At 37.6% G+C, this 20,007-nt stretch overlaps 1 protein-coding gene across 4 annotated transcripts in view; it reads right to left on the reverse strand.

Annotated features, from left to right (window-relative positions):
* The window catches only part of TRPC1 (transient receptor potential cation channel subfamily C member 1), a 64,762-nt gene extending 49,092 nt beyond the window's left edge, over positions 1–15,670 (reverse strand). The window contains exons 1-3 of one of the 4 annotated variants that reach the window (XM_019753587.3): positions 14,926–15,670; positions 7,556–7,710; positions 930–1,031 (exon numbers count right to left, since the gene is read on the reverse strand). In XM_019753587.3, coding sequence (XP_019609146.1) covers positions 930–1,031; positions 7,556–7,710; positions 14,926–15,208 — 540 coding nt within the window. In that variant the 5' untranslated portion in view covers positions 15,209–15,670. The remainder of the gene's footprint in view (positions 1–929; positions 1,032–7,555; positions 7,711–14,925) is intronic. The other 3 variants (XM_019753588.3, XM_019753589.3, XM_074334017.2) reach the window with 3 other exon arrangements.
* Between the last annotated feature and the right edge of the window lie 4,337 nt (positions 15,671–20,007).

A 20,007-nucleotide genomic window follows, 5' to 3' on the forward strand; every position in this document is an offset into this window, starting at 1 on the left:
TTCCAATCTTCTATTTGGGGATGTTTAGATTATGTTATATGGTTTTCTGCATTGCTATAAATGAAGTTACAATTAACATTTTTATCCACATTTCTGACCATTTCCTTGGTAAGTCCCTAGACGAGGAAGCGAGGAAGCGTAAGTTAAAAAATATGAACATGTTACTTATTTACGCCATATCCTGCCAAAGTGCTTTCCAAATCACCCTTGAACCAATGGTGTAGGAAACTGTGTTATTCCCTTGCTATTAGTGATTTTTTTTTTTTAAATCTCTGCTAATTTGATAAGCAAAAATTAGTAAATTTGATTTTCAGTAAGGTTTAATAGTTTGTATTTTATTTTTCTGAGGTTTTTTTTCCATATCCTTTTCTGATTTTGGTGTTTTTCATTGGTTTGTCTAATAAAGAGTATGAATTTGTGATATATGCTGAAAATATCTTTTGCCAGTTATCTACCTGCTTTATAAATTTTGCCAGATGTCTGAATTCCAGAAATTTGAATCCTATACAGCCAAAGGCTGTGCCACTGTGATTTTTCTTGATTGCTTTTATGCCTGGAAAGTCCTTCCACTCCCAATCAGTTAAAATATTCACCTACATTTTCTTACAGTTTCATTGTTTATATTTAATTCTTACATTAATGTGGAAACTAATTTGTATTTTCAACTTAACCTGCAGAATGTTCCAAACTCAAAATATTGGTCTACACTGACAAAATTATGGAAATACCACTAATTTCAAAAAGGTTTCCTAAAAGCAATATTCATTATTCTTACAAGTGTCTACTTCCTTTAAAGCAATAATTTTACAGATTAAAAAAAAAATTTCTTTAAGACAAAATAAATTTGGGGGAAGAAAAAAATGGCAAATGGGGCAAGAGATCTATTTTGGTTTAGAAATCCAAATTAATAAACATTTAAGAGTACTAACTACTATACTTGGTCTTGATGATCGTTTTGGTCGATGATTAAGTAGTATATCAACAGCTCCCACTACTTCAGAGTCGATTGCCACCAAAAGTGCATCTGTGGACTTTAAAAAAAAAAAAAGTTAAAAATGAAAATGGAGAATAAAAAGGTAAACTATTTTTATTAATTCATAAATAAAACTCTTTTTAAGACTGAAACTGTGTTATATATATAACTGAATTTTCACAAATACAGACGCCCAACAGCACATCTGCTCGCCGTCGCAGTTCTGTGTGCACAACACGCATTTCTGAGTCGTCAGTAATGAGTGCTTGACAGAAGGCCTTGTTAATGGAACGCTGTGACCTACGCAATATTTAAAGGGGAAAATTTTTTTCAAGATCTTTACTCTTGAACTTTGGACCAAAAAATTCTTAACATTCCAAGTCTATAAAAGAAATTGCCAAGAACTGTTACTACAGTAAAGGGCTGTGCTCAGTCTCATAAAAACGATCATCAATGCAAAAGTGCTGATAGGGGACAATGGAAAAATCGGTAAGCGCGGCGGGTAGAGAAGGCTCGCAGCTCTCATCCTGAAAACGCACTCGGCTGACTGACATGGCACACGCCTGACATTAACATCAACAATCTTATCAAGTAACAACCACAAAGAACTAGGCTCCCAATGTCGTTCCGGACAGGGCGGCAACGTGACTGAAGAGCTTTCCTCCCAAACTACAGCTCATTTTGAAGCTTCAACTTTGACGAGGAAAAAGTTCATAGAAGCCGAGGAAATGGGGACTCTCAACTCTCGGTAACAAAGTCTACATACGGTTCTATCATGATCCTGGGCAACTGTGATATCAGGGTTTGGGGTTTCCTTTTGTTTGTTTGTTGTTGTTGTTTAAGGAAAACCCTTAAGACAGAAGGGAAGATGGGGAGAAATAACCATTTAATCTAAGAAAATGCCGCAATTATTTTCAATCTGTACATTTTTAACTGTTATAATCTTTATCAACTATTTAATGTTCTCTCTCTTAAAAATTAAATGACATCATATCTTTAATATTCTTTGTAGCTAAAAAGAATAAAAGTTTCATCTACTTTATCTGGATATATAAAAATAGGATTAAGCATCCCCAAAAATGTGTTGGGGCCCACATTCTCACCCCGTTCTCACAACCACCTATGTATTCTCACCCTTATGGAAAATTTAATTCATTATTTTATCCCTTAAAACTTTTAGGGTTCATTGGACTGCAGGCTGTTCTTTAAAATTTAGCATTATTATTCTCTTGGCAAACATTTCTCTTAGGTTTTTACTGTACTTGGTCAGGTGAAGCAAACAAACCAAGAGAACCATGTGTTCATTACTACTTAACATTTCATTTTTGATTTAAAATTTTAACCTATAAAGCTTACTATAGAAATGCCACTGCTCTCAAAGTCAATAACCAGGCAACTCCAACAACCTGAAATGTAGCCATGGGTGAATGCTGCGAATTTCCCCCCCCAAACAGTACTGAGCCATCACAAACTAACTTCACGGGCATTAACTCCCAGAAGGAACTGCCTCAACCACACAGACTTATGAGTATAGTTGTCTATAAATGTCGGGTATCTGGTTTCCCCAAGTACCCTTCAGATCTTTACTGAATAAGAGAACAGCGAGATTAAAACCAACAAAGTAGAGAACAGAATAAATGAGCAAATAAAACAGAAATAGACTCAGAGATGTAGAAAAAACAACAACTGTTGGTTGCTAGATGGGAGAGGGGAGGGAATGGGGGAGAAGGTGAAGGGATTAGAAAGAATAAATTAGTAGACACAATATAGTCACGGGGATATGAAATATAGTGTGGGGAATATAATCAATGATGTTGTAAAGATGACGTAAGGTGCCAGATGGGTATTAGACTTATCAGGAGGATCATTTCATAGACTGTGTAGATGCCTGACCATGGTGCTGTACACCTGATCCTGAGGTAGAAAAGTATTGTATGTCAACTATAAGAAATAAAAAAAAGAACACACACATACACACACATATATATATATATACACGCACATATATACATACATATATACTCATGGGAAGTGGAGTACAGCATGAGGAAGATAGTCAATCATATTGTAACAGCTATATAAGATGTCAAAGGGGTAGCAGATTGGGGGAGGCGGGTTATCACTTTGTGAGGGGTATAAATGTCTAACTATTACGCTGCTTTGTACACCTGAAACTAATAAAGTTTTTTTAAAAAACCACGGAGTAGGGAGAAAGGAAAAAAATTGCTAAAAGTTTACCATTGAAAAGAGAAGCACAGCAAAATCATTATCAATACACAGCAGTCTAAGGCCATTTAATGTAGGAACAAACATGTTAAGAGTTTGACTCTATGAAGCAAAGTAGAATGATTGCATTCTCAAAGATTCCCACTTACAATGGTAAAGTTAAATTATATTCAGGTACACTATTTAGTAAAAAATAAAGAAAGATTCATGTTAAATCTTTCAATTCTTAAAAGGATAAGCTTCAGGTATAAAAATATTTATATAAAAAAGTCAGATCATTTAGGAGTTAGTGTACATAAATGGTATGTTAGTTGAGAAATCAAAGGCATGTCTGAAAAGAATGTTTTAAATTATTTAAAAATATCTATAGGTATACAAAATACCATTAGTTTGGCTTCCCAATTTCTCAGATACTTGACCATTCCTTATTAAAATCTATTCAATTATATACTTACTATGTATTAATGAGGTTGCTATCTTGCTTCTTACCTCAGAATTTTTGACAATTCCCATGCTTTCTCTTCTAAGCTCAGAGTAAAAGCTACTTACTTCTTTTCTGACACTAAATATTTCACCTTGGTATTCTGTTTAATGCTCTTCTTTCTTCTATAGGACCTTGGTCCTTCATTTGCAGACAGCCCAGTCATAGTCCCCAGCTCCCAAAACACGAACTACATCCTTACCTTTGCTAACTTGACCTGATCCTATCCTTCTCTTTTCACTCAAGTTTTCTTCCTCTCACTTGGTCTAAGTTCTAAAATCCACGCATATCATTTTCTCTAATTCTATTGATGCGAGTTTCAATATCCAGTGGTCTTCCGTACCTTCTCATTTTCCTTGATATCTAAGCAACATACTAAAACTGTGTCTGGGTTTTTCACAACGCTGCACTATCCTAACTCCTTCAGTGAATTCCTTCCCTTCTGATGCCCTTTGTTAGTGGATATGCTCCCCAATAAAGAGCTGGCACCAGCCATGTGCTCTCCTCTGTGATTTCTCCCACTCACGATGTTAGTGATCCCCATGTCTCTGACTGCTGTATCTTTCCAGCCCGACCTCTCCCTAGAGATGCAATCTGCATCTGTAACTGTCCCCTGGAGACTGCCTGATACCCCCAAATAAACAAGAAATTCACATTTCTTTGCCCCAAGCTTGACTATTCTTCCTCTTTTTCTTTTATCCGCAAGGTCACCCATGTTTAAGATTTCCAAATCATCCTATTCAATTCTCCCCTCCAAATTTAAACACTAAATTCTATCAATTCTTCCTTCATAACATGTCTCACACCTGCCACTTTCTTCCTATTCTTACACACTATTCCAGTTCAGGCTTTAACCTCTTCATGTCTGGATTACTATAAAAACTACTCACCCAAGCAACAGTCTTCCCCATTTTCCATTTTTTAATGTATGGTACTCAACACAGCCACTAAACACAACACAACACTACAATACCACTGGACATATCATATCTTCCTCAAAAATCACTTCATGACCCACTATCTATCAGATAAAACCCAAATTCCTTAATCTGCAATCAGATCATTTTCATCAGTTTTGGTTTAGTTATTTTTCCAAATATTTCCCACTACTATCCAATCCAAATATTTTAATATAAGACTGGGTATAATATAATATAAAATAATATAATATAATATAATACTGGGTCTTATATTAATTTTTACTCCAAAAGATGCATTAGAGCTGATGGGCCGGCTAGGGAAACACTGGTAAAACAGGTTTTCTCAATACTGGCCCTGCTGACATTTGGAGCCAGATAATTCTTTGTTTTGGGGGGCTGTCGGCTGTTCAGCAGCATCTGTAGCCTTTACTCACCAGATGCCAGTAGTAAGTCACTCCCAGCTGTGAAACCAAATATGTCTCCAGACATTGTAAAGTGTCCCCCGGGGGGGCAAAACTGTCCAGTTGAGAACCACTAGTGTAACACAAGATAAAATACATGCAAACACTCAGAGCGATATACAAGGGTCAAGTATTAGTACCACTCAGCACTTATCAAATATACTTTTGTACTTTTTAATTGACTTGAAATTCATATGTACTTTCCTTGTCCAATTAGTTTTAATATCCTTTAGTACAGAACTCATGTTTTACTTATTCATTTCCACAATCACACCCAATGGAAGGCCTTAGACATCTGCTGATTTATAGATAAGATACAGGTAATCTGAGATAGAACATGGGGAGCTGGAAAGAGCAAGGGATTTGCAGTCAGAAGATCAGGTTCAAATTTTAGATTTACCTTATTTTAGAGCTTTGGGCAGTTCATTAAAGTCTATGAGCCTCAGTTTTCTGACCTATAAAAGGAAACATCTATATAGACTGGCCAAGAGGTTCACATGTAATCAGGTATGTGAAGCACCATGTATGCTGCAGAATTATTATATGCATAACCATATGTGTAAAAAGACAAAAATGGGACCAGCGTGGTGGCTCAGGTGATTGGAGCGCCGTGCTCCTAACGCTGAGGTCGCTGGTTCTGTTCCCACATGGGCCAGTGAGCTGTGCCCTCTACAGCTAAGACTGTGAACAGTGGCTCTCCCTGGAGCTGGGCTGCTGTAAGCAGCCGGAAGTTGGCACATCGTGAGAGGCCACCAGCTGGCGAGAGCTGGCGAGAGCCGGTGAGACCTGCCTGAGCTGCTGTGAACTGCCAATCTACAACCGGCGACCAACTGCCTCAGACTCATAACACCAGCAGGGGCCAGGGAGCTGTGTCCTACACAGCTAGACTGAGAAACAATGGCTTGAACCGGGGTGGTGGGGGGAGGCAGAAGACGGGGGGGGGGGGGGGGGGGGACAAAAATGATTATTATACCATAACACCTTTTTGTCCAGAATCGTCCGGGACTTCCTTTATAACCTTATTTTCTAGGTAACTGAAGCTTATGCCTTTAAGTGTTTAGTTTAGAAATTTAAACTATTTTGATGGAAGTTTTCTGCTTTTAGAAGTACTATATATAGTCTTCTTTCTTCCAAAGTAGTAGGCACTGAATATAATTTAATTTTTTTTACTGACTCTGGGCCATCGTTATAGACATTAATTACCACTCTACCTTATAGCTACCTCAGAGATGATCACAGAAGTAGTGCTGTTGACCTCTTTATTAAATAGTCGAGGTACAGTGCCTCATTTTGTTCCACTACAGCCCTCATACCCTTCTGTTGTCCCTCTAATTCTCTATGGATTAAACAACTAAGTAATGAAGTTTGTTAAAGTGGACTCTAAAATGAGAAAAAAGAGACCCTGAAGGAGGGCCCCAGAAGTACTCTTCCGAATAAAGTTCATAAATAGGAAACTTCACGTCATCTACTCTGGTTGCTCAGGTATTTTGTACTTACTTTCTGGTTCTCGCTGGTGCTCTGGATAACTGAAATTGCTAGGAAAGCAATTTCTTTTTCTACTCTAAATATGTATATGTAGAGATATTACCATATGTTGCAATACATATATAATAGAAATGTACATAGAACCAACCTACTTATATTTTTAAGTGTTCTGAGTGCTTCCTGATGTGTCTGTCTGTCTGTCTGTCTGTCTCTCTCTATATATATATGTAGATATATGTATATATACATATATAATTACATTAAAGCTACAACAGAGCAAACAATAATACTATCTGAAAGAAAAAAAAAAGGGCCAGAATTCATGTGCTAAGTCCCATCACAGGCAACTCAAAAGGAAAAAACATTACTGAATTTCCTTAGAATCTCCTGACCAAATTCTTTCAAGACTTAAACACATGCCTGCTTTTCTGCCTGAACTGATAAAGACAGGAAAGGTTAATATTTTCCAGTTTTAAAAACTTCATTCACCTTTCGTTATAAGCAAACACTACATTTCAGGCAGAAAGGAAAATTTAATAAAACAGAGAAAAATCAGCAAATTGAAAATTATTTTGAGTCGGAGCATTTTGTTCTTAAGCTTGTAAATTATATAGGTCACAGAAAAACCTATTCCCCTGATACTTCCAGAACACTTGTACATTCTTAGATATATAATAATATAATCAAAACAAAGTCATCTTTAATAAGTCATAATTTTACCTGTCAGATGTTGTAAAACATGTAAGGGAGAAAAGTGAAAGTTGGGAGGAAAAAAAATAAACCAAGTCAAAATATTATAGTTTTTAAAAATGACTTTTGATGTATTTTTAAAACTCTTCGTGGCTCAAAACCAAATAAAAAGTGGAAGAGAGAGAAGAGAGAGAGAAAGGGAGGAAGGAAAAGAAGAAAGATAAAGAAGGAGGGAGGGAGAGAGGAAACTAGAAAGAAGGAAACATGGCACATCTAACAGTACTTAGAAGCTACTGGATCAAATTTTCTAGCCTTGTACCTGACAACCGTAGTCCAAAAGAAGCTGCAGTATATCCAAGTTTTCGTTTTCAATAGTTATGGTGACAGCATTTCTCCCCAGCACATCTATGCAATTTATGTTCAAATCACCTGAATTGTTTTCCTCCAAAATCTTTTTAACCATATAATAGTCACCTAAATAACAATACACAAACATAATTTAATATTCATGACATATTAAATGACTGTAAAGAAAACTTAGCCTGTTGATTTAAAAGATTAAAAAATATAAATTCATTTTTGTATATGGAAATGTGCAAAGAAAATGTGAACATTTCCTTGCTGAAAACATATCCTGATAAAATAATATTTACAACGGCTGCAAACATGAAAAATAGAAAAATTTTAATGTGCAGTTTGAGTAACTTATTAGTTTAAAATTCATAACTGAATGATTATAAGGAGGGAAACATTTAGAAGATATTTAAAAGTAATAAAGAATTTCCAGAAGCACAGACTGGAAGCCAGAAAAATTAGAAGCTTAAAGAATTTAAGTTTTACATCTCAAAAACAAACATGCATTTACCCCCACATCATAATGGTTTAAAATGAGATCTAATAAGTGGAGGATATTATGAAGAGGTTCTACGTACTTTGGAAAGGCAGTGTGAACGTGCACATGCTTGAGAAAAGAGTGCCTGAAATTCCTCTCCTCCCCACTACACACACACACACACACACACACACACACACACACACACACACACACGCCCTACCTCATGAATGAAACTGTTTAAATGACCTAGGGAACATTCAATTCACAAAACTCTAAGGCCGGACTACGATTAATGCTGGTAGAGGCCAAAGTCAGAATATTTCAAAGTAAAATTTTGACCTGTCAGGAGCACAGATTTCCTTCTGCCTAACTCTAGCCCACATTGAAACAGTTGACCCCTGGGGGAAAATGAGAATAATTAAGGAGGTAATCGTTTTCATGGAGGGTCCACTGTATGTCTGCTGATCAGCTGATGCAGTAATAAAGGGAATAAATTAAAAGGGAAATGCTAATTAACTAGACTAAGAAAGCAAAGTGGGTTTTATTTCATTTTACTTTGGAATAAACCATTTTAAGTGACTTGCAAATATAGTTGTTCCTTAGACATCTATGAATAAGAAACAGGAAAATAGAATAGAAACCAGAAAGAAAAAGAAATGAATGATTTCATGATAAAGAAAAATTGAATCCTAAAACTTGACTAAATGACTGAGTAAGAAGGTAAAATATTTTTTTGTTAAAATTTCAAATAAATTTGCTATTACTTTAAACCAATGACTTTAAAGTCACCACATATTTTAGAAGGTAAATGGTAATTATTTTTATGGCGTATTTCCTTGGTTCCCTCAAGAAAACTAGTCACAAAAAGAAATATTTTCCTCAGAGCAATACTAATTAAGACACTAATGCTCCACAGCAAAAACCTTCAAAACGCTTTACAAAATGAAGCTTAGTCACAAGTTGAACGAACAGTGAATACATAGTGAAAATGTATCACTACTACTGGAAAACAACATTTAAAACCTTATTTCAGATGAATTTATTTCAGTATCTTAGAATACTCTACATTAAAAATGCTGTATTTTCTTGGGTTTCACGATGTGTCTAAGTGAAGATTAATTTTTAATTTATCCTGCTTTGAATTCATTAGACTTTCTAAACTAAGAACTGCCCTTCATTATGTAATATTTTCAACCATTATCACTTCAAATATTGCTTCATCCCCATCTTATTTTTCCTCCTATTGGAACTTCTATTAGATATTATGTTGGATTGTCTCATTCCAACTTCTGTGTTTATTATTTTCCTCTTTCTTTTTCCTGTATTCTGGGTTAATTTGTTCAGATGGCTCTTCTAGTCACTTACTCTTCCTTCAATTACCTGCTGATTAACTCATTCATTGATTTTTAAAAATATTTTTAATGACTTTTTTTATTTCTGTAAGTTTTATTGTATTCCTTTCCAAATCTTTTGATTTACGTTTTCATGTTTTCCTTTCCTTATTTTAAGCTTTTCGTCATTTTAAACATACTTATTTTATCATCTCTATATGATAATTATCTGAAGGTCTTAGGGATTTAATCCTATTTGTTCTATCCACTGATTTATAATAATGGATGATGGTTTTCCGAATTTTTTAATTGGGTACTGCAAACTCATCTTCATGCAGCTTACCTGTGGGAATCCTGGCAGGCTAGTTTGAAAACTTGTCAACAAATATGACTAGAAAAGAAATACGAGTTCTTTTTTTAATTAACAGAAACTATTAATAACAGTGTTGATCACCACTTTATGTATCACACAGTTTTGGCATCCAAAGAAATTCCACTGAATCTCATAACTCTATTGATATGGTACTGGAATTCTTTTAGTCCTGGTAATTCATTTAGGCTCTTACAAGTCACAACTTATCATCTCTTAGTGATAAGCTTTTGAGCTGCTCGTTGCATATTAAACTACTAATCCTAGATCTTAAACTTCTCAGTATCACTAAATTTGGTGGAGTCAGTTATGAAGAAGTTATTTATAGAACTGGAAGCAGGGAAGAAGAGGAATTATTCTTGGGTGGCAATGATACCCACACAGTAAAATTTAATCCTTTAACATCTTTCCCCTCAGTCTATAACATACAAGATAAAGGGGCTTGGCTTGGGTTACACTATTTTTAACTGCCTAGATAGAAGACTGCGTACTAAGAATATCTCATCCTCCAAATCATGAAGAGGCCATTTTAGTTAAACTGAGCATTTGTTTCTTCCCGTCAGACAGATTAGGCACAAACATATTTTTTTCTCTAACAGAGCCTCACAAAAGCACAGGGGAGCATGTCCATTACACAGAAAGCTCCTAAAGCATAGGGCTGTGGTCAGTTCTTTCTTGGTAAAGCACTTTTCCACAGCCTTAACACAATTAAGAACTCGATATATTGGGATGATGATTTATAGAAAAGAGCAGCAAATTAAAAATGAAATAAAGAACACTTATGGGATCACTGCAGAGAAATGCCAATATTACAGTACTGTGAAGCAGCTAGCCGTTCAATGATTAATTAGTCAATGATTAATTATAAACTACCCACCAAGAGTTTGGTGATTAAAGTATTTTTTGTTAAAATAGCAACGAACCATATACTATAGCAGCATCGGTGATTTAAAAAACTCTCCTGCACAAAATACTTAAATGCTATGCTTAATGACAGTTTGTGAAATGTTTGTTGAATTTTGTCTACCGTACGTTCCTTATCTCTCCTTTCTGCAAAGTGTTCTTCCCCTTGTCAACATAAAACTTCTTAGTACCCAGGAAGTAGTCAACATAAACTACCCAGTACTCTGTATTTTTTGTTCCCACTGCCATCTTCTCCATCCCCTTCCTTCAAAATCTCCTCAAACAGCTTAAAAAAAAAAAAGTCCCATTAAATAGTATATTAAAGTGTTATTAAAACAGCAGCTTACTATTACTTCTCGCAGAAATGTTGCCCACTTTAAAAGTATGCTTAACCCAAAAGTATGCCAAGTTTATGTAGGAATTCAGGCATCAAAGCCTTAAAATGTAGCAAATCATCCCACAAAGGTGACACCAGACTCCATAGACTAGACTGAACCCAATGAGAAAGATGACATTCAGCTCTCTCCATCTCTTCCCTGACGCCAGGCTAAAATTTCGAGAAGAGCCTCCTGACTCATTAATTGCAAATAACTTTCCTGAGAATGCTGTTCCCGGAGATTCGGCAAGGCCTGGATCCTGGACTGAAACCTTTCATCAGTTCCTTTTGCTACGCAGAACTGATTAGTGATTATCAGCAAATTCAGGGGTTTACATAGGTTTAGCTCATAAATACATACATACTGAAAGCTACCATCTCCTCAACAGGTACTTTAAAAGAGATGAATTAGCGTGAGTTATATTTAGTTTAGATGTTGCCTAAATATATTAAATAAACCTTTCTCCAGCCAGCAGGCCTGAGGCACCACAGACTTCCACAAATGCAAGTGGCTCATTACCACACCAACTCTTCATGGGAGAGGAAAAAGACATGGGCGGTAGGAATTACTGCTTAATATTTCAAAAAACCCATTTATAGACAGCTCTTGCTTCAATTAACTTTTACCTCTGAATTGCAGCATTCTATGTCTAAAACTGTGCTTTCTGAGAATTTTACTTGGGGGTGGGTCTAGACTTAACTTTATATCACTGGCACAGGAACTTTCAATTTATCTTTTGTTCCAAATTTTATACAAAGAAAGAAAACAGTGTTGAATTTGAGATGATTCTGACCCCTTTTCAAAATCAGTTAACACCCACTACTCAGTCGCCACTTCCTCAATCAGCACTTAACCTAAATCTATTGAACTTACTTACATAAAAGCTATAGAAACTATAAAATCTTTTTCTTTCCTAGTTTTTTTCTTTATTCCTTAATCTGTACACATCTTTCAAAGGCCCACCCATCCACTAACGTACACATAACCACCTCATCTCCACAATTTTTACTTTGGGAATTTTCCCTAAGAGTAATATACTATGAACATTTTGGATATGTAGAGTAAGATTGCTAAATGAAAAGAATAAGAAACATATGAGATTTTCCACAGCAGATTTGCTCTGGTGCTATTAAAGTTTTTACTTTTACCGGATAAATATAATCCACATGAATCAAGGTTTATAAAACATTCATTGAGCAAGTTAAATCTATAACTAGTAAGTCCAAGTGTGGATGTGTCTTTTCTAACACACATTATTTCCATTTATTTACCTAAAACTTGATCAATATAACATAGTGGTTAAGAGTGCAGGCTTAATTTAAGTTAGATCCTAGTTCTACTACTTCCTAACTAATATAAAATGGGGGTAACAACAGGAATGGCACATGGGGTTGTGAAGATTAAATGAAATCATCTATGAAAAGCATATGCACTCTACTCCAAATAGCTGTCTTAGAAAATATCTGCCATTTGGTTTGATGAAACCTCCAGTGTGTAACAGTGGAAGCTATAGCTACTTCAGGAAACTTTTCACGTTTAGATTTGGTTTAGGTAACACTAAAGAAGGTTTAACAATATTAGTGAATACAAACATGAAAAACATAACACTACTATAACTCATTTTTTCCATGTAAAAATAATTTCCACAAGTGTAAGAAAGAAGTCATTTTTCCAACTCTAACCCAAAAGCTCATTTTAACATACCTGAAACAAAAAATACCTATTAATCTCTCATTAAAAATTTATATGGAAGGCAAAGCATGCATATTTACTTTCCACCCACACCCAAAAGTCAAATCTCTCCAAGGATCTTAATGATGTTATAAAATGGGAAACTGACAGACAATACCAAGGTATTTCAACTGGTATTACTAGACAGGCTACAAAACTGTCATATATTAAAACTCTTTTGTTTGAGATACATCATGCAATAACCCTAAACATATCTACTATACAAGTACTTACTCAACCATATGGCACGCCTCTGTCCTCAGTTTGACAGGAATGTGAAATTCCCTTTCTTGACATACTTTCTACTTGCTTTAAAATAACCACAGCTCAGTAAGCTGGGATAGTTGCAGCAGCCTCTAGTACACCACCATCTTCTCTCCTCCCCTCTCAGAGAATTTCTGAGGGAAAAGAACTCAGACAACCCATTCCAGTAATACTAAATAATTTTACATAATCCATAGCCAATGATCTTTGTGAGGTTACAAACATATATTCTGTTTCTTTACATTTTTAAGACAAATGCTTTTATAATTTAATACTATTACATAAGTACATAAAAAGTGGCTGACAGCAGACATAGGGGGACTTTCCATGTCAAGGTGTTTCCAAAAGGTGTGTAAATAAAATCCTATTTCAAAAGCAGTAAGAGAGGTTAAAGAGGCTGTCATTTATTAAAAACACACTCACACATACAAAAAATCCTCTGTAGCTAATCTTTTCACAGTGTAAGTTGCCCTTTGGGTTTATGTTCTGAAAGTCTGTATAATCCTAAGCAGTTTTCCTAAGTGAGCATGGCCACTGTTTAAGATGTGAAAATTGAAGGGAAACTTCATTTGAAATGATGTCAGGACAGAAGGGGGTGCTTACACACACTACCTGGAGAGGTCAAATTACAGGAAGGACTGATGGTCAATTACAGACCCCAACAGAAAATAGTCAACAGGAAAGAATTACCAATGGTAGGTCCCAATGTAAAAGATATACATCGGATTGAAACCAACAAAGTTCTCCGATCAACTTTTGTTCAAAACTACCCTTTCCAACTTCCTCCATTTTCTCCATAAAATAACTTTCTGAATCTCCTTTGTTGGTCTTGCCTATGGCTTTTGCTACAGCTTGCTCCTCCTGAATTGCAATTCTTTGTTGTTCCCAAATAAAACCATTTTTTGCTAGTAAAATACTGTTTTATTTTTAAGGCAACAAAGGCAAACTGAATAAATTTAGAATAGGGGCATTTACAGCACTTTTTTACACACAGGAAATAAAAGCAGTCTTAAGGCAATCAATTTCCCATTCCTTTTATTATATGCAACAATAGAAAGCATGCTTCAGTGAAAAGACTTTATTATGACCATAAAAGTGATGGATCTCTAGTTGTTTTTTTTAAATGAAAAACATTAAATGTGTTCCACACTTTTGCCCTGTAATTATTTTGCACTACTTTTATTTCCCAAAGAAGGCTCAGGAACAACAAACCTTTCTCTTCCATAAAAAGCACGAACAAAGTTGTTCTGTAAATTTGGATAAAGTCTGGGACTAAGGCTGAATTTCAGCAGTCCTGTCTTTTTATCACCACCTACCATACTGACATTCCTAATCCCATTCAACAGTCACAACACCAAGGCACCGGGTGGCTGAATAGAAATACTGTAACACAAGAAAGATTTTAAAGGAAAGGGAAAAACCAGGTGAGAGCCCATAAATACAAGGAGCCGTAGGCAAGGTCATACAATTTTCTCACTGGAAGGTCTGCAACTAGACAAATCCTTTGAGCTTCCAAAAAGGAAGAACCGAAGCCCTGAACGGGAGACCAGATCATTAAGGTGGTCAGCGGCAGAGATGGGGCGCATACCCTGTGGTCCGCGCCCCCACGACGCTACCTAAATACCGACTCCACCAAAGGAGGCCACGGCCAGAGTCGTCGCCCAGGTGCGGCGCGTGAAGGGTGGCATCCGGGCTGCTCCCGCCCGCCAGCTCCCCACTTAAAGGGCAGAGGCGAAGTGCGGCCGAAGCGCAGCGGGCTCGGCGGGACCGGATGCTCGGCGCGTGAGGAGGGGGGGTGCCCCAAGTTGAGGCCGCGGAGAGGATGAGGGTATAGAGGGCAGGGGCGCCCAGAAGCGGAGAAAGGGGTCTAGCTCTCACCCTTGTCGCACGCCAGCAAGAAAAGCTTCTCATTTAGGGTGTTCTCCTCCTTCACCTCCCGCACATCTTTTAGCGCCATCACCTCGTTCGGCGGCGAAGACGAGGATGGGGAAGAAGGCAGGGAGGAAGAGGAGGCGCCCGAGAGGTCGCTGCCCGGGTACAAAGCCGCCATCATCGCGCCCCAGGAAAGGGGCATGCCAGGAGGCGGGGGCGGGGCCCCCACCAGCCCCGACACCGACCCCAGCCCCGCCCCAGGGCTGGAAAAGGGGTGAGTCGTCCCCATGGCTGCTTCGGGGCGCGGCCCGTTGGCCCCAAAGGGTGTCGCCTCCCCTGGGAGCCAGCACTCGCCCTCCACTGACAGCCCCAGGTTGGTGGCGGCGCACGCGCGGCCCCGGGGCCAGCGCCCCCTGCCCAGCCGCCTGCGCCCAGGCCGAGCCGGTCCGCGCCCATCCGGAGACGACAAGGTGGCGCGCGCCAGGGCGGCAGCCGAGCGCGGGGCCGTGCCAGGAGCCGCAGGGGCCGCGCAGGGGGGGCGGCCCGGCCCAGCAGGAGGACGGGAGATCGGCAGGTGAGGAGCTCCGAGAGGCTATTCTCCGTCCGTCGGACTCCAGGGTTGTGGGAACCGCGGCCGAGCTGCGCAGCGATGAGATGCTAGCGTCTCTTCTCACGTCACTTTCCGCTGTGATAGCGAAGACACCGGGGCGGGACCTGCTGCCGGGACCGGCTCGATGGCGGGCGGGACCTGTCGGGGGGCGGGGCCTGCGAGCGCCCCGCCCCCTGCTCCTAGCTAGCGGGCGGCCGCGTGGAGGGCTTTTAGCTGCTGAGAAGAGGCGAGCGGCCCGGTGCACCCACTGCTTACCGAGGTTGCCGGCTCGAGGTAATTTCCCCGCCGTCTCCTGCTGCGCATAAATAAATATGCAGCGGTATGGTTAATGGAGCCTCTGACGACTTGGCGTTCTGTTGAAACCCCTTGTGGAATTGTCAGATTATTTCATATTCTTACGTCCTCTGCCTAAAGCAGAAAGGAGAGGGCCGTCGCCGTGCGGCAGACGTGTTTGTGTGTACTAACATTGGGCTAGCTACTCTCATTTCTAAAGACTATTCTTTTAACAACTCGTTTTATGATATAAAATTGGCATAACATTCTTGATGTTATGCATTCATTCGCATGTAATTCAGATGTACTGACATGTAACCACTGGATAAGCACATTTTTAGGATCTACTCTACATCACCCCTTCCAGTGTTTTGTGTAAGAGACCTTTAGCATGAGAACTGCTACTTTAAGGTCAAGGTAGGGTTAACAGCCCTGAGCTTAAAATAACCTAATGGCCTAATTGTTAATTCCAGGATGTGGGCAGTAGCAGCACGGAGACCAGAAGTCTGGTAGCTTATCTCCTGCTCTCTGGAGCTATGTAGACTTTGTAGCTTATTTTAAACTCTTTGAAGCTGTGAGACTTGTAGTTCATCTTGTACTCCCTAAGACTATGAAAAATTACTAAATGCCTTAGCTATGTGAGAATTGTAGTTTATCTTGTACTCCCTAAGACTATGGAAAATTACTGAGTGCCTTAGAAACGCTATAAAAACCCTTGGCTTTAAGGGCTGGGGGTCCTTGTTAAAACCCGCTGCGTCGGGCAGAGACTGGGACCCCAGCTAGCTGGAAATAAACCTCGCTGTGTGACTTGTATTATCGTGTGTGTCCTCTGTCTGTCTGAGGGGGGACGATTCCAGGACTTAACATTTGTTCATCTTCACATGTCTAAATCTGATTTTAAAAGATGAGTGTTATTTTAGGCAAAAGCTAACTGAAGCACGGTAAGTGCTACTTGGTTGAATATTTTTTAATCAAGCTTTTAAAGCAGATTCTTGCACCTTCAAAACCTGGAGTGGGGAGAATGGAAATTTTCTCTTCTTGAGTAATTATTGCTTCCCACAACCAACCAGGCAAAAATCTAAATTGTGCTCTCAAGGCTTTACATTTTTAAGGCAATACATAAATTTACTTCAAAATATCTTATATTTGAGAGAAATATGTCCTGTTCTGTTCAGGTTGATTTGTACCGTCTCTGTTCCTGACACCACCAATTCCCAAATTTCCTAAATATATCTTTCTCATCAAAGTCCTCTTTAGATCTTCTCTAAGACGCCTTACGAGACAAGATTGCCACCTTTCCAAACATTTTCATGTATTTACTTCCCAACAGTTGATTATCTATTTTATCATTTTAGCTGTTTTTTTTTAACTTTAGTCGATTATAACACTCCTTCATTGTATGATGTTGAATACAGTTCCAAGTTTGTGTATTTGGTGGAATGTCAAAATTGCTCATTGTAAAACTGTGGCCAGTGAACACAGTGGTATATATTTGAGTTTATGTGTGTGTACTCTTTGTAGCCCGGTAAAATTTTTCTCAGTAGCAGAACCACTCTAACCATGACACATCCAAAAGTTCCAGAGTGTTTGAGGGTAAAATTTCAGATGGCTCAGAACCATACATAACACTTTAAAATCTATTCAAGCTTCTGTGTTTAGGTGATTCCTTATCTGTAGGACTGGCACAGGGGGCTGGATTAATTTCTTAGGTTCAGGGGAATTCCAACCTACTTTAGTAGACAATCCTAGGAGGCATTCCAAAGTATCAGAGGGCTTTTCCTCCTTCAAAGTAAGCCAATGTTTCAACTGCATCCTATCCCTCAGAAGTCTTTTTGAATCATCTCAGGTGCAGTATTCTCTCTTGCCTCTCTGGTACATTCTTTATCTAGCATAAAGTGGGATATTTTATCCCCTATATGATCTGTTTATTTTGCATCTGTAATATGGAGACCAGTGATGAGTTATGATAAACAATGGTATGCAAGATTCAGAAGGGACATTACTCAAAGCAACTCACCAAACCACTGGTACAAAAGAGAAGAGCTGCCACAGCTCAGTTGGGGAGGAGAAAATCCAGATTCAGATCTAGTCCTATAAGTAGAATCAACCCTCTCTACATCTCCCTCACTACTCCTAGGTCACATTGGCCTATTTCTTTTCCTTAAATGCCTACAAGACTCTTCCTGCCTTAGAGCCTTTGCACTTATGCCCTCTACTGAACGCTTATCACCGATATCTTCATAATTCATATCTCAGTCCAAATATCACATCCTTAGAACTTCCCTGGCCACACCAACCAAAATAATCTTCATCCCAGTTCCCAAATCAGTCTCTATCACATTTCACATTACCCTGTTTCATTTCTCCTACTGCATTTATCACTATCTAAAATTCCCATTTGTTTATTATCTGTCTCTCTCCACTAGGATGTAAGATTCTTGAGATCAGGAAATTTTGTCTGTATTTTTCTCGGCTAAATCTCAAGTGTCTGGCATCATACCTGGATCATAACAGACAAGTTTATGTTATTGAATTGACTGATTCACTAAATTATTTCAGCACAAACTAAATTTGTAGTAATCATACAGATGGTCTTTACTAAAATTCTTCATGTTAAAGGACCATAGAACCACCTTCACTCCCCTAAAAATAATCTAATAAAATTTTTGTTTTTATAATTAGTTTAGGAATTCGTTTTACTAATTAGGAATTAAGAATTTTGTTTTATTAACTATTTTCATTTCACTTTTCTTTTTTTGGAAAATAAGCTTATGATAGATTAAGTTTCAAGATTGTATACTTTTCTTTAAATGAAATTATTACTGACACATTTGTACATACACAGAATTTTTATTAAATATACTTTGTGAGAAAAAACCCTCTAAAGTGCTAAATTTCATGTAAATCAGATAACTTAGTAAATATAATGGTGAAAAAAATCAAAAGGGCAAACATGATTTAAATAATCTCACAAAAGAACAAGAACATATCTTAATCTTCAATAAGAAAACAATCATCAAAATATAAAAGGAAAGGAAATCTCTTGTAGAAGAATATATTTCATAGTTCCACCTGTTGATGATTTCAGTTTAAAAATTCTATTCTAAACACATGAACAGTCTCACTCTTACCAACACGTATATTTTAATCAATGGCAGAAGGGGGATTAGACTACTCATTCACACTGACATAAAGTGACAGCATTTATGTTCCACAGCAGTATTGCTCACTGGCACTAACAGTGGAAGATAGAGGAAGTAGACTTCTGAATTCATTTGTTAGCAAAAGAATTGGTCTACTGCTAAAATTTCAGACAAAAATAGTTTTCAGGTTTAGTTATTCCCGAGTAACACAAGCATTAACCAAACATTGCCAACTTGTAGGAGGCTGTGGAAAAAACATGTGAAAATACATTGAATATTAGCTTTGTGTTATTTTCTACTGAAGATACTCAGTGGGCGTGTTCTAAATTATTTAGGGCTTTATTATAGATCAAAATTAGCATCTGTAGTATGAAGCTAACATTATAGTGTCAACATTTCTTGAGATCCTCTAGCCAATGTTTGACTATAAATATATGGAAGAAATCAGTCAAAAAATAACTATATGCACATCCAAAATGAGTATTTCTAAAAGAAATCTTCATGTACCAGATATCTACAAACTAAAAAGTACACACAGTGGGGGCACAACAAATACTTAATGGTTGGTTGACTGACCAATTATACATACTGTTTAAGAAAACCTGGGTAATTCAGATGCAATATATATATATATATATATATATATATATATATATATATATATACACATTTCTCTAATAACATCCTACCAACATATATATGCTGCCTGTCATAATTAAAGCTGTATTACCAAACTAGCATATGTAAAGTATCAATGCAATTAAAATTGAGTTTTAAGTAAAAAGCTCTGGATTCTTCCATATGAGAATGAACTCCGGTTTATTCAAGAGTTAGTTCTCATATATAAAAAATTTAATGTTAATGGAACAATACTAGTCACTTAAAAATTTTAGGCAGTATAGAAATTTACAGAAAAGTTAAAGTTTTAGACCACATAGTTGGAGGAAAAAACAAAGGGATTAAACTGGATTATGACTTTGACATTTACGATCAAAATTAACACACACACACACACACACACACACACACACACAAAATCAAAACACATTTCACAGCAGGACC

The sequence above is a fragment of the Rhinolophus sinicus genome, chromosome 17, assembly GCF_057876585.1.
Source record: "Rhinolophus sinicus isolate RSI-liver-muscle chromosome 17, RSI-T2T, whole genome shotgun sequence".
Lineage (NCBI taxonomy): Eukaryota > Metazoa > Chordata > Mammalia > Chiroptera > Rhinolophidae > Rhinolophus > Rhinolophus sinicus.